This window comes from Canis lupus, chromosome 6 (genome assembly GCF_011100685.1).
Source record: "Canis lupus familiaris isolate Mischka breed German Shepherd chromosome 6, alternate assembly UU_Cfam_GSD_1.0, whole genome shotgun sequence".
NCBI lineage: Eukaryota > Metazoa > Chordata > Mammalia > Carnivora > Canidae > Canis > Canis lupus.
In genome coordinates this window covers 27,999,381-28,013,794 of record NC_049227.1, presented here as the reverse complement: position 1 = coordinate 28,013,794, position 14,414 = coordinate 27,999,381, and the positions used below count along the sequence as shown (strand labels likewise).

At 46.4% G+C, this 14,414-nt stretch overlaps 1 protein-coding gene across 1 annotated transcript in view; it reads left to right on the top strand.

Annotated features, from left to right (window-relative positions):
- The window catches only part of LOC489992 (nodal modulator 1), a 57,790-nt gene extending 43,811 nt beyond the window's left edge, over window positions 1-13,979 (top strand). Inside the window, exons 26-31 of the mRNA XM_038540255.1 lie at window positions 1,078-1,161; window positions 2,561-2,671; window positions 4,502-4,603; window positions 6,004-6,123; window positions 10,577-10,669; window positions 13,333-13,979. Coding sequence (XP_038396183.1) covers window positions 1,078-1,161; window positions 2,561-2,671; window positions 4,502-4,603; window positions 6,004-6,123; window positions 10,577-10,669; window positions 13,333-13,464 — 642 coding nt within the window. The 3' untranslated portion in view covers window positions 13,465-13,979. The remainder of the gene's footprint in view (window positions 1-1,077; window positions 1,162-2,560; window positions 2,672-4,501; window positions 4,604-6,003; window positions 6,124-10,576; window positions 10,670-13,332) is intronic.
- Window positions 13,980-14,414: the final 435 nt, after the last annotated feature.

Genomic DNA, 14,414 nt, shown 5'->3' with positions numbered 1-14,414 from the left:
ATGAAGGTGAATCCAGGAGTTGGTAGGCCTGAGCAAGGAGTGTCCCGTCGGGATGGAGCAGCCCCCCCAATAGGCTCCCACTGGCCCAGGCGTGGGAGTGAGCAGCCAGTGCTGTCCCCTTTCCTGCCCAAGTGACTACTCACATCCCTTCCTCTCTGGGGTGCAAATAGCTGTTTTGAACTGAACTCAATACTACTGTAAAGTCCTAACTGAGCTGTAAAGTCAATGAATGTGTCTACTGGTGATCATAAATTTGTTCTCAGTTTTTTTAAAAAATAATAGCTTTATTGTCTTTGTAAAGGTGCCCCTGTGCTCATTATAAAATAGCTCAAGCAACATATCCAAACAGACAATCTTGAAAAGGAAAAAACACAGCCTAAAGCTATCAAAGCACACATTATTTTAGGAGACCAGAACTCTTTTATCCATGCTAGTTTAAAAATAAATGATTATGTCTTAGGGTTGTCCTTGTTAGTGGCATATAGACACCTCAGAACTCAGCTCGATGCCTTAGATCCTAATGTGTGAGCGGATTAGTTATGCTATTGATCGGAAATTGGTCGCTTTGAAAGCTTTCTTAGAGTAATGATTTATTTGGTAAACTCCATGTACACCTGTAAAATTGAGCAATAGAATCAAATCTTAGAAAGAACAGATATTTTTAAGAAGAAAATTCTCAGGTCTCCCTTGGCAGAAATCCTGTCCATTATAAGCATTCGGGAATCTCATTGCAGTTGTCTCCACGCATATATGCAGGCAGAGGGGAAGAGTGGACAGCCAGGCAAGAATGATTTTTATCAGAAGAAGCATGTTGTGCTTAGCAATTTTGAAGTAGGAAGCCAAATCTAATTTTTCTTGGGGATTGAAGGAATCACAAACTTCCAGATAAATGTTCCTTCATCAGGGTGCTTCTAAAAGGGATTCTTACGAAGGTTAATAGGCCACAGACTGTGACTGGAGGTGGGGTGGGAGTGGTGGTGTGGTCCTGACGAGGGCCTGCTTGGTCAGGGCAGGCTTGGGTCAGGTTCTGGGCGATGACCCCTTTCTAGAGATGTGACCTCTATGGTTTGCTTGCAGCCGGGATGTGTGTACCACGTGCAGCTCAAGGCAGAAGGCAATGACCACATCGAACGGGCCCTCCCCCACCACCGGGTAATCGTGGTAAGGCTGGAACCTCTGCGGGGGATGGCGTTGCGGTGGATGGCGGTGCGGTGGGAGTGCTTCCCCAAGCAGAAACGCTTTAGCACTCCCCTGGCTGGCTGCCTTTCATCTGTTGCGGGGGGAGCTCCGGGTCCTAATTAAGGGTCCTCTTAGAACAGTGTCATCTTCACAAGCGGCATCTCCTGCAGGGTTTTAATGAGCAGCATCACTGTCGTGAGTGCAGGGGAGAAATTTGAGCTGTTGTCTCCTCACTCCCCCGGCAACCTCTGATCATTATTCTCCAAGTTGAGGATCTCAAGGTCTAAGTGGCATTTCAGATCAAGGGAGGGTAATAAAGACAACATAGGCTTAATTGGTGGTAGGGCCACCCGATTTTCTTATATCCAGATGACCTTGTTTTTTCCACTTGGTGGTGGAGTCTCTTAATATTCCGGATCACGACTGAACTCATTGATCCCTAAAGACGCAGCCGTCCCTCCAGGTCACGGGAAGGAGCCCAGGAACCATTTGAAGTGAAGCTTATCCCCTGTGGAGTGATTCTTGTTTGCTAGACTGAAGGGTTTGGATGAGATGGGGGAGAGGTGGGTGGAATCTTGGTGGCTTGATTAGGTGGCACTGGCATGAAGGTTGTGAGAGGTCAGGAGAGGGGTGGGCCATTGAGGACCATTTGACTGAGAAGTAGGTTTTCTTGATGTCCTTATGGCATCTGGCATTTTAAATGGCTGTGAGGGTGGGATCTCACAGTTGTAGGTTTCCCTGCCATGGTGGGCAAAGGTCAGGGTCATGGGCAGTTGTGGGGACTACGGCCTGGCATATATGAAAAAGTGACAGATAGGAGGGCACATACCCAGCTCCTGCTGTTGGCTGCCAGGCAAGTTCATCTTTCTCTATTTTTTTTTTTTTAAAGATTTTATTTATTTATTCATGAGAGACAGAGAGAGAGAGAGAGGCAGAGACACAGGCACAGGGAGAAGCAGGCTCCATGCAGGAAGCCCAATGTGGGACTCGATCCCGGGTCTCCAGGATCAGGTCCTGGGCTGAAGGCAGACGCTCAACCACTGAGCCACCCAGGCATCCCTCTTTCTCTATTTTTAAGAGAAGCTGGAAAATCTGGCTTTTTTTTTTGTGTATGAGATTTTTCTTTAAGATTTTGGCAAATAATGGAAACTGAAGAAATATCCTGTGCCAGTCAAGCAGAATGTCTCTGTGGGCCAGCTGTAGCCCACCTCCGTGCTGCCAGCGTGTGCCGTTGGACTTGGGCCACTTCAACGGCAAAGTTCATTCCCTTCCTGAAGAAGTGAAGTTTGCTATGAAACAGCTCCTAGGACATCATCCAGCTAGAGTGGAAGTTCCTCTCCTGGCTTCCTCACCACCAACGTTGTTCTTGGTCTCTTTCTAGGTCGGCAACAATGACATCGATGATGTAAGCATCATAGTTTTCCGGCAGATCAATCAATTTGATTTAAGTGGAAACGTGATCACTTCCTCCGAGTATCTCCCTACATTATGGGTAAGGCCAGTTTTTTGTTTTTGTTTTTGTTTTTGTTTTTCTATGGTTGTTTTGTTCTTTTCGGCTCTGAGAAGAGTGGGAGTGGGGTATGTGGGCTTGCCTGGCGCTTGCTTTAGTGCGCTGATGGTGGAGGTGCTGAGGGCTGAGCTTGAGATCCCAGCACATATCTAGGAGAATGGTTGCTGATTGCCCGGAGAGAAAGGCTTCGTACTTTGAGGTAACTTTGTTTAGCTGCCCATAGAAATAAATCTTTGGAAACATTGTGGTAGAAGCCTAACTAATGCCCCATTCAACGTAGAGTCTAAAGCAGGAAGGATAGTTTTCAGGCAGAGTGCCTTGTAACTTTTAAAATTCTGTCCAGGATGGAGGTGGTGGGCAGGGGACAAGGAGTCGGGCAGTTTGAGCTGTGTCCTGCCCACCCCACTGCCACGGGCAGGCCCTTCCTTCCTGTGGACCGTGGTTTCCTCCTCTGTGAAACGCAGGAGTTGGACTCAGTGACCTCTTAAGATCTCTTCAGGTTCTAACAAAATCTCCTTGCCTGCAGTTAACAAAGTGTTTATACCATGCTCCAGGATCCCTTGAAAAATGTCAGTGAATTGTCATGGGAGTGTGTTTTTCAAAGGCGCTTGTAATTTTATGGATGATGACATGTTTGACTTGGGTGAGAATGTGCACTGAGTTTTTAACTCCCCTCTTAACTTGCTCTTCATTCCAGGTTTGCCAGCATGTTGCCTATGGGGGCCAGGCAGGCAGCGCCAGGGTGAAGCCGGCTGGGTGGGCTGTGGGCAAACTGAAGCAGACGGGAGGGGATGGCACCACTCCTTGGCTCCCTGGGATTGTTGTCATATTGGAATCCTGGCCCAGGGTTGGGATCACTTCCCAATTTTCCAGAGAAGCTGGAAATTAGAATTACTTAAAATCACCTGGTTTTTAAATAGAGGCAATGAATTCAGATTTGCTTAGAACATCGTATAGGACAAAAGAACGCATATGTGATCTTGGATGTGACCCACAGGCCTCCAGTCTGTGACTTTCGTTTTAGGAAAACACCTTGTGACTTGTGTGTTCTATGTAAAAGTGTCAGTGTGGACCCTGAGGAGGGGTGGCTGTGGCATTTTCATGGCAGAGTGGAGCCCCCAAAGCCTTCAGCGTCAGCCAGGACTGTACCCCCTTCACACGTCCCATTGCTTATGGCAGTGAGAATGAGAACAGGCCAGAGAGAAAGGCTAGAAACATGGGACTGAACTGCTTCTGGAAGCAGCCTGGATAACCAGATGCAGAAGGGGAATGCATTTTGAGTTTAAGGAGTTTGAGGAATACAGCCTATGGAGAGTCAGTGCCGGGTGGGCCAGACCCTCAGTGATGTGTTGTGTCCCAGGCGCCAGCACGTATGAATCGTGTGCCTTTAGGAGATGCAGGCTCTGGGCCTCCCTACGGGTGACAGTGATGCCTATTCAGAGCCAGGGTTGGTGACCGCATATATAAAGTGCCTGTTGCTTGCCCGGCACATTCTAGCTATAGTAGAAGCTATTCCTTTTATTATTATCAGTATACTATTACCATTTTGAACATTAACATAAATTGCCAGAATCGATTTTAAAATCTTACATTTCTATGCAGGTCATGGAACTGTGAGTCTCCGGTGATTGAGGAATGTATTATGTATTCCGGCCGGGGGCAGGTGGTTTCTCTTTCAAATATCCACCTTTCCAAAGATCCTTTTCCCCCTGAAGAGATAAGTTATTCTGAGCATGAAGTGAAATCCTTAAAACGAAATGTTTATTGTTTTTTAATTTCAAAAGCACGTCCTGCTTTGTTTCTCCTCTCCAGGTAAAGCTTTACAAAAGTGAAAACCTGGACAACCCAATCCAGACGGTTTCCCTGGGCCAGTCCCTCTTCTTCCACTTCCCGCCGCTGCTCAGAGACGGCCAGGTAACTAATGCCCGTGGCTCCATTCCAGCAGGTGTCTTTGAATAACTCCACTTCCAAGTTTAAGGAAAGTTTTTTCATTTCCCCCCCAAATACCTCTCTGCAGAAATGGTTGATGTGCTCTCTGACTTAACAGAGGTCGGGCTCTGTAGGGTTTATTTTTTAATTGGCTCTTTTCCTGTTTACAAAATAATACACATTCCTGACTGGAGATTTTTGTGGGTAAAAATCAGATATAATCCCATCATCTAGAAATAATCCCTGTTAATGTGCTGATAGGTACTCTGGTCTTTTTTCATTGTGTGTGCGAACATAAATATACATTTTTATGTATTTTAATATCGCAAGGCTGGGATTATTTTGTACGTTTTATAATCTGCGCTTTTCAATGAAGAATATATTAGAACTCTTTTTCCCATCATTAAACCTTTATGACATGATTTTTCATGGTTGCCCAGTAGTCTGTCATATAGGAAATGCTGTAATTTATATAACCAAGGCCTTACTTGGTGTCATCATTTACTGGTTATGTTTATTATCAGTTGTATTTGGACAGAGTCAGCTATTGTAGTTGTCATGGTGAGAGCAAACTTTGCAAAGAATTTGATTCTTTCCTGATGGGCCTGGCATGCATTCATTAGTAGTGAACCTATGTATGCCGTTCTGTCTCCTTGCTTCTTACCACCTGCCATGGGAATGATAAACTGTGGCCTTTTTTGGGCATGAAATGGCCGTAAAATAATGAAATAGGTTGCAATGGACGTTTGGAGTCACTCCCCGTTTCTCGAGATGCCCTTTGAAATAGCTGCCGTATGCAGCACTGTGGAAAGAGCACAGGCTTCAGTGTCAGACTCCACCTGGGCCCACCGCCCACTGTGAGATGGGAGCAGTAAACCCTACCTTGTCAGTGGTTGATAGCAGAACAGGTGTCTGCCTCATGTGGCGCTCATGGTGCCTGGCACACAGCCGGGGCTCCGCACACAGGGTTTGTGACCGTCACCGGTACCATTCCAGAGGTGCTGTGTTCTTAGAACTTGCCAACTAATGAGCCACTTAAGTATTGTCCCTTAAAAGTCAACCTCATTTTGGATTGAAATCAGCCTTTCTCAGTTGGATCGTGTATCTCCCTCATCAGAAGTGGCTCGTAATAACTTGCTGTGTTTCATGAAGTCAGATCCTCAAAGGACCACAATTATATTGTGGCTGAATGTGCTTATACGGAAGTGCCGCAGGCTCTGACGGCTTTATCAGAAGATGCTGGGGACACACAGCTGTCCCTGGTAGAAGGGCCCACCGCGGTTCCTGCTCTGAAGTTAGCGACCTTGGTTTGGATGTGTAACCTTGTGGGGTTCTATAAAGCATAAAGTCCTTTATAAATGGAACTTCTTCTCACTTGTACACAGAATTACGTTGTGCTGCTGGACTCCACGCTCCCCAGATCCCAGTATGACTACGTCTTGCCTCAGGTTTCTTTCACGGCAGTGGGCTACCACAAACATATCACCTTGATTTTTAACCCCACGGTAAGGAGAAGGGGGAGTTCGGGAACGGCCTATAGGGATGGTGAGAGGAGGAAAACTGTGCAACCTGTGGTCCGGGTATTAGTGGAGGGAGGACACCTGTTGCAGGGCCCCCAACTTTGGGTCCCTTTTGCATTCTTGATTTCCCTAGATCCTTTTCTCCTATTTTGAGTGCTCATGCCTTCAGTTCACTTTGAGGAGGAAGCCGTCAATGAGGAGAGGGGATGTGTGTAGGTCAGTGGCTCAGGTGTGACTTTGGGGGAGAAGGTCACTGCTGTATCGTGGTTGAGGGTGTTGTGGTCCTTCAGCCGGAGACACAGGACACCTGACCTGCCCAAGTTCCTAGAACCAGGTGCTGGTTTGTGAGAAATAGGACACAAGAGCATATAAAGGATGCCGTGGAGCTGTGGGAAGCTGCAGGACATGAACCTGGCACGTGATTTATTTGACACATTGCAAGAGAGAAAAAATCCTACACAATGGGTGGGATACCTGTAGATTAAAAGGAACTTGCTTATTTAAAAAGTTTTTATTATTATTATTATTATTATTTTAAAGATCTTATTTATTTGAGAGAGAGAGAGCATGAGCAGGGGGAGAGGCAGAGGAAGAACCAGACTCCCTGCTGAGCCAAGAGCCTGACACTGGGCTTGATCCCAGGACCCTGACATTATGACCTGAACCAAAGTCAGATGCTTAACTAACTGAGCCACCCAGGCACCCTGAAACTTGCTCGTTTTATCAACTGTTTGCCATACATAGATGTCATGGGATCCTGTATCAAACAGACTAAAAAAAACAACAGAACAAACAAAATACACATTCATGAGATAGTTATTTAGAACAGTGCTTCCCATAGCTGGTATGCGGTAGGATCACTTGAGGATTAAACGCACAGCAGCCACAAAAATGGGCCCCAGGGCCCAATCTCAGACCTACTGATTCAGAACTTGGTAGTAAAGGTGGAACCCAGGATCTATGGTAAAACAAATCTGGCCTCCCAGCTGCCATATTGGTCATTGTCATAGACCATTTCAGCTCAAGGGTCAGAATTCTATTTTTTTTTAAAAAGATAATTGTGCAGAGGAGTACATTCAGCCACTCTCTTTCCTTTTTAACAACTGTGCTACCTAGTACTCCTGTGGGTGGCTATTCCGTAGTATATTCAGTTAGCCCCTCTGCTCAATAGATGTTTGGGTTATCGCTCGTATTCTGCTGTTATAAACAACCTGTTAGTGATCGGCCTCGTGCGTGCATGTTTTTGAAATTTTGTCTGTCTGTCTCCGGAATAGACTAAGAAGTAAAGTTGCTGACTCACAGGGTCAGTGCGTTTGGAACCTTGCTGGATGGTGCCCCTCCCTCCAGGGAGCTGTCCTATTTGTGTTCCCCCCAGCAGTGCATGAGAGCACCTCCTTTCCCCAACAGAGCGTGTGGTCAAATTAAAGAAATTTTGCAGTCTGGTGGATGAGAAATGGCATCTCCTTGGAGCTGTCCTCTGCATTTCTCATCCTTCCACATGCTTAAGAACCATTTTTTGTTCTCTTTCTGGAACTGTTTACTTTTATCTAGATTGTTGGTCCTTTTCATTTTGGAAGCCCTTTGTATATGAAGGAATTCTAACCTGTTGTGATGTATGCTGTACCTATTTGTCCCAATTTGTTTTTTCGTTTTGATTATGCAAACATTTATTTTATTTTTTACGCTAAATGTATCGATGTTTTCCTTATTGCTTCTGAATTTTGAATCATAGTTAAGAAAATCTCCCCCACTTTTCAGTTTTTAGAGGAATTTCTTTTTACTCCAGGACTTGCATGGTTTCATTTGGTACATTTCCATCTCTGTCCGTTTGGAGTTTTTCCTGGCGTAGGGTGTGAAGAAGAGTTCCAAATTTATCTTTCCCACATGCAATCAAGTTATCATTTTGTGCTTTTCAGAACACCATCCTAGCTGGGAGGTAGGTAGGAATTATTCTCCATCATCTAGAGATGAGACCCAAGGAGACACTGAGCAGTCTAGGTCCCCATCTCGTGCACAGCAGGGTTAGGACTTGAACACAGCTCTTCTGCTGCTTTCTGGGCATCTCTGGCCAGAGGCTTGTGCTCAGTGTCTTGGCAAATAGGATCTTACCTGAAGTAGAGAGTCTTTCTGACAGACTCCAGGAGGAAGCACTTACCTCACTCCCCACAGAGGAGGCCTGGTTAGGAGATGCCAAAGAGATGAGCATGTAGGGAACCATCTGTCCCTGTGTGGAGGCACACTGCCAGCCCAGTGAGAGCAGAGGGTCTCTGTGAAGGGCACTGATGGTAGCTGTCTGCGATATTCCCTGGGGCCCCCACCAGGAGGTTCATCTGGATCCAGGGAGACACGTGGGCAGCTGGTGGCGGGAACAGATGCTGCTGGTGGTGGCCAAGCAGCCACCACACCCCAGAGCTGCTGCCGTGATTGTGTCTGTCACTTCGCTGCATGTGAGACACCTCCAAGTGCAGGGAGTGCCCGCTCCCACAGGGTCTGTGCAGGGCATTCACTGCTGATCCTCACAATGGCCCTTGTGGGGATGTGCCTTTCTTGCATTTTACAGAAGCCCAGAGAGAATGAGTAACTTCCCTGCAGAGCCAGGACTCAGAGCAAGCTGGTTTGTCTCACATCACATAGTTTCTAGAACACTCCACCTCCCGATGGGTGGCTCAGCGTTGTGCATTTGTGAAGGCCTTCCTAAGCACTCCACTTTACTCTTCTGTTATGTGTAAGCCACATCATTGATTTTTTTTTTTTCTCAGTATTTCCTGCACTGCTTGGCACTTTACATTGCTGATCTCATTGAACCTCACCTTCCAAGACTTGAGCCTTGGAACTCATTGTCTTCATCCCTCTGCAGTGTCCCCAGTAAGCATTTACTTCTGGGGAGAATACAGTGGGATCTAAGACATGTCAGATGATCCAGGAGTAGGGAGCTGGAGGTGGAAATCTGTTCCACCTCCTGTGAAATATTTCATTTTTAAGAGACCATCCCATTCTGCCTCAACCATCTTGGGTAAAATGGACCCAGAGTCATTCCCCAGCCTAGATGCTCTCAGATGTTTTATTTCTCAGGACCCTCTTACCCTGTTCAAAGTTGTTGAGAATCTGAGAGCTTTGGTTTAAATGTATGTCATCTGTCTTGATTTATTAAATATAATAAATTAGCTGCCAGAGTGATGACATCATCACACGTGGCTTCTGGAACAGTCCACTGTTCACTTGGGAGAGAATGAGAGCGAAAAGGATGTGTAATATCTTAGCATTGTCATGAAAAGTTTCACCTTGAATATCCCCTGAAAGGGAGTTCCTAGACCATACTTTGCGAACCAGTGCTTTGTCCCCTTACCTTATTCTGTCATTGTCTGAAAGTTTCCATTTATTTGTTTCCTTTGTGTGGGTGGACTGAGCGAGGGGGTGGGTTTGTTTACTGGTACAGAGACCCCCAGTTTCAGGGTATTCAGGAAAATGGAAGTTTCTGTCTTCTATCAGCATCCAGGACCAAGGTCTAGGAATGGCATGGGAGCCCCAAGGTATCGGGGACCCTGCCTACCCCCCTCTTGGGGCTCCGCCATCCCCTAGCACCGCACCCCTCTCACAGATGGTGCAGCTGGCTGGCAGGAGGGGAGGGCCTGGGTGTATTACCAAACGGTTCTGTTCACAGTAGCCTTGGCCGGCATTTAGTCCCATGGCTATCCTATCTGCAAGGGAGGCCGGGAGGTGTGTGCACTCTGCTTGGCCCAGATGAAAGTTGGGGGTTCTGTTAGAAGAAGGGGGGGATAAAAAAAAAAGAAGCGGGGGGATCCCTGGGTAGCTCAGTGGTTCAGCACTTGCCTTCAGCCCAGGGTGTGATCCTGGGATTGAGTCCCACATTGGGATCCCTGCATGGAGCCTGCTTCTCCCTCTGCCAGTGTCTCTGCCTCTCTCTCTCTCATGAATAAATAAATTAAATGTTTTAAAAAAAAGAATAAGAATAAGAAGAAAGGGTGATGGGCCCCTGGGACACAAGCTACAGCCTGCCTGTTCTGCTCACTGGGCTGACCTCTGGGACCTGCCTGTTTGTCGCTGCGTGCCTGAGCCTAGCGTGGCGGGTTCTCGGCACCCCCTTGTAGGAAGGAGCCCTGTGTGTGTGGCCGGAACTTGGCACAAGCAGGCCGTTTACTCCTCAGCCACAGGGATTGCCGCCCTCCATGGCTCTTGCTTTCCTCAGCGGAGGCTCAGAGGGCGAGATGTCGGCAGCCTCTGTCCACCCCGGGGTGGCAGAGAGCAAGCCGGGAGAGCTCGGGAGGCAGAGGGTTCACCTGAAAGTGTATCCAGGTCACTGCACTTGCTGTCGCGTGGGACATCCGGGGTCCTGGCCGGTGGGCCGAGGCTGCGGGTGCTGGGTGGTGGGGGGAGCAGAGTGCCTGTAAAGCAGCAACGGTGTTCTCGGTGTCCGCAGAGGAAACTGCCCGAGCAAGACATCGCACAGGGGTCCTACATCGCCCTGCCTCTGACGCTGCTCGTCCTGCTGGCCGGCTACAACCATGATAAGGTAGGAAATCCAGGCGCCTGGCGAGAAGTGCCCTGTGCCAGGGAACGCCCTCCTGCACAGTTGTGAGGTGTCCCGTGTAATGGAAGGTAGGACATTTCAGGGTCGGCAGGGACTGCGAAGGCCTCATGCTGTCCCCAGGTCTCCTTACTTTAGTCCTCTTTTTTTTTCCTAATTTTAAATTTTTTATTACTATGTTTTAATGTTTTAAGATTTCTATTTAATAATACATAGCAGAATATTAGTTTCAAGTGTACACCACTTGCATCCGTCACCTGGTGCTCATCACAACTAGTGCGCTCCTCAATCCCCATCACCTGTTTCACCCATCCCCCAACTTCCCTTTTAGCAACTATCAGTGTGTTCTCTGTAGTTAAGAGTCTGTTTCTCAGTTTGTCCCCTTTATCTTTCCCCCGTTATGTTTTGTTTCTTAAATTCCACGTATGAGTGAAATCATATGTACTTGTCTTTCTCTGACTTACCTCACTTAGCATAAAACCTCTAGTTCCCTCTATGTTGTGGCAAATGGCAAGATTTCTTTTTGAGGGCTGAGTGATATTCCATTGATATACCACAACGATATACCACATCTTTATCCATTCATCAGTTGATGGACAAGTGGGCTGCCTCCATAATTTGGCTCTCGTTGATAATGTTGCTGTAAACGTCAGGGTGCCTGTACCCCTTCAAATCAGTGTTTTTGTATCCTTTGGGTAAACACCTAGTAGTGCAATTGCTGGGTCATAGGGTAGCTGCATTTTTAACCTTTTGAGGAACCTCCAAACTGTTCTCCAGACTGGCTGCACCAGTTTGCACTCCCACCAACAGTGCAAAAGGGCTCCCCTTTCTCTGCATCCTTGCCAACACCTGTTGTTTCCTGTGTTAATTTTAGCCCTCCTGACAGGTGTGTGGTATCTCATTGTGGTTTTTATTTGTATTTCCCTGATGATGAGTGATGTTGAGTCTCTTTTCATGTCTGTTAGCCATCTGGATGTCTTCTTAGGGAAAATGTCTATTCGTGTCTTCTCATTTCTTAACTGGGTTATTTGTTTTTTGGGTGTTGAGTTTGATAAGTTCTTTATAGATTTTTGTATATTAACCCTTTATCAGATAATGTTATTTGCAAATCTCATTCTGTAGGCAAGCTTTTAGTTTTGTTGACTCTTTCCTTTGCTGTGCAGAAGGTTTTTATCTTGATGAGGCCCCAGAAGTTCATTTTTGCTTTTGTTTCCATTGTCTCTGGAGACAGGTCTAGCAGAAGTTGCTGTGGCCAAGGTCACAGAGGTTGCTGCCTCTGTTCTCCTTTAGGATTATGATGGTTTCCTGTCTTACACTTAGGTCTTTCATCCATTATGAGTTTATTTCTGTGTACAGTGTAAGAAAGTGGTCTACTTTCATTCTTCTGTATGTAGCTGTCTACTTTACCCAACACCATTTGTTGAAGACACTGCCTTTTTTCCATAGGATAGTCTTTCCTGCTTTGTTGAAGATTAGTTGATCATACAGTTGAGGGTCTATTTCTGGGTTCTCTGTTAAGTTCCATTGATTTGTGTGTCTGTTTTTGTGCCAGTACTATGTTGTCTTAATGACTACAGCTTTATTATATGGCTTGAAGTCAGGCATTGTGATGCCCTCAGCTTTAGTTTTCTTTTTCAGGATCGCTTTGGCTATTTGGGGTCTTTGTGGTTCCATATAAATTTTAGGATTGTTTGTGCTTAGTCTGTGAAAAATGCTGGTGGTATTTTGCTAGGGATTGCATTAAATGTGTAGATTGCTTTGGGTAGTGTAGACATTTTAACAGCATTTGTTCTTCCAGTCTATGAGCACTGAATGTTTTTCCCATTTCTTTATGTCATCTTCAATTTCTTTCATAAGTGTTTTATAGTTTTCAGAGTACAGGTCTTTTATCTCTTTGGTTAGGTTTATTCCTAGGTATCTTACGGTTTTTGGTGCAATTGTAAATGGGATCGATTCCTTGATTTCTCTTTCTGCGGTTTCATTATTGGCATATAGAAATGCAACAGACTTCTGTACGTTGATGTTGTATCCTGTGACTTTACTGAATTTGTGTAATCTGTTAGCAATTTTGTGGTGGGGTCTTTTGAGTTTTCTACATAGAGTATCATGTCATTTGGGAAGAGTGGAAGTTCGACTTCTTCCTTGCCTATTTGGATGCCTTTTCTTCTTTTTGTTGTCTGATCGCTGTGGCTAGGACTTCCAGTACTGTGTTGAAAAACATGATGAGAGAGGACGTCTATCTTGTTCCTCCTGCCTGTAGAGGAAAAGCTCTCAGTTTTTCCCCCTTGTGGATAATATTAGCTGTGTCTTTTGTATGTGGCTTTTATGATGTTGAGATACATTCCTTCCAGCCCTACTTTGTTGAGGGTTTTTATCAAGAAAGGATGCTGTACTTGGTCAAATCCCAGGCCTCCTTTTAAGGCCATAAACCTCTTGTGACATCTACCCCAATCCTCAGTCCCCCTGTCTCTGAGACCGTCTGCAATGCAAAGGTCTCTGCTTTGTCTTGAACCAAAGCCACTCATTAGCACACAGTGAGTGATGACCTGGCAGGAGGAGGATGTGTGCTGACAAGTGAGGTTCTAATGCCCCTCTGGGCACAAGTGTTCTCCTGGCATCCCCCTCTCTCACTCTCTCTCTCTTTCTAGCTCATTCCCTTGCTGTTGCAGTTGACAAGTCGACTGCAGGGCGTCCGAGCTCTCGGCCAGACAGCCTCTGACAATAGTGGCCCAGAAGATGCAAAGAGACAAGCCAAGAAACAGAAGACAAGGCGGACGTGAGGAAGAAGAGGGGCAGGTGAATCTCACTCGGGATAGGCCACAGCACAGCTGAGGGGCCACCACTCGCCCTTGGCATCAAGCATGCATTCAACTGCCTTCACCAGCTGTCTGCCCCATGCTCCTGTCACCGTAGCTGCCTGGGCCTGCCCTGCCTCCCTCTCCCATCCAGCCCCTTGGTGCAATGCAATGAATGGACCCTCCTGTCACTCTGCTGAGCACAATTTATTTTCTGAGTTGAAGATAATTTATTATTATTATTTTTGTCAAAGAAGTATTTAAGCTGTGCTAGTGGCGTGAGAATGTATTTCTTGATCTTCAGCATTCGTTTGCAAGAATTCCAGGAAACACAGGTTTTCGATCCGCTGATAAAGTGCCCATCGGATTTGCCTAGTCCCTTAACTTCCCTCTGCGTCTCAGATCCCTGCTGGAAACTGCACAACCTGTAACTACTACTAGGAGGGTTTGTGAGGAGGTAAAAATCAATAAAATTGCCCATTCATGTGTGTTGTAGCTCATCTCAGATGTGTCTGTTTGATGATGTTGGCATAAAGCAGGGATCATAAACAGAGATGCCTTGGGGGGTACATAGGTCCTGAGCAAAGGGCCGGGCAGGAAAGTCCTATGCAAGGGGGAAGTGACACACAGCAGCCATGTTTGTTCTCGGTAGTAGAGAATAGGGGAGGGAGGCATCTGGGGCAAAATGAGTGCCCATCCCGTCTGAAGGAGCCAGAGCATCTGGGCCCCAGCCCACCAGTGCTCTGTAGGAATGTGCGTTCCTCCATCTAGAGAAGCCGGAAAGACAATGGCTTTGTGTGAAACCCAAGTTATAAATGCTAGTGACAAATTTAATTTCTTAAAAAACCACATAGACCAAACAAAATGCATGTGTGGGATGGGTGAGGCTTGAAGGCTGCTCCTTTGCATGAGGTATGCACAGGAATTGCCAGCAT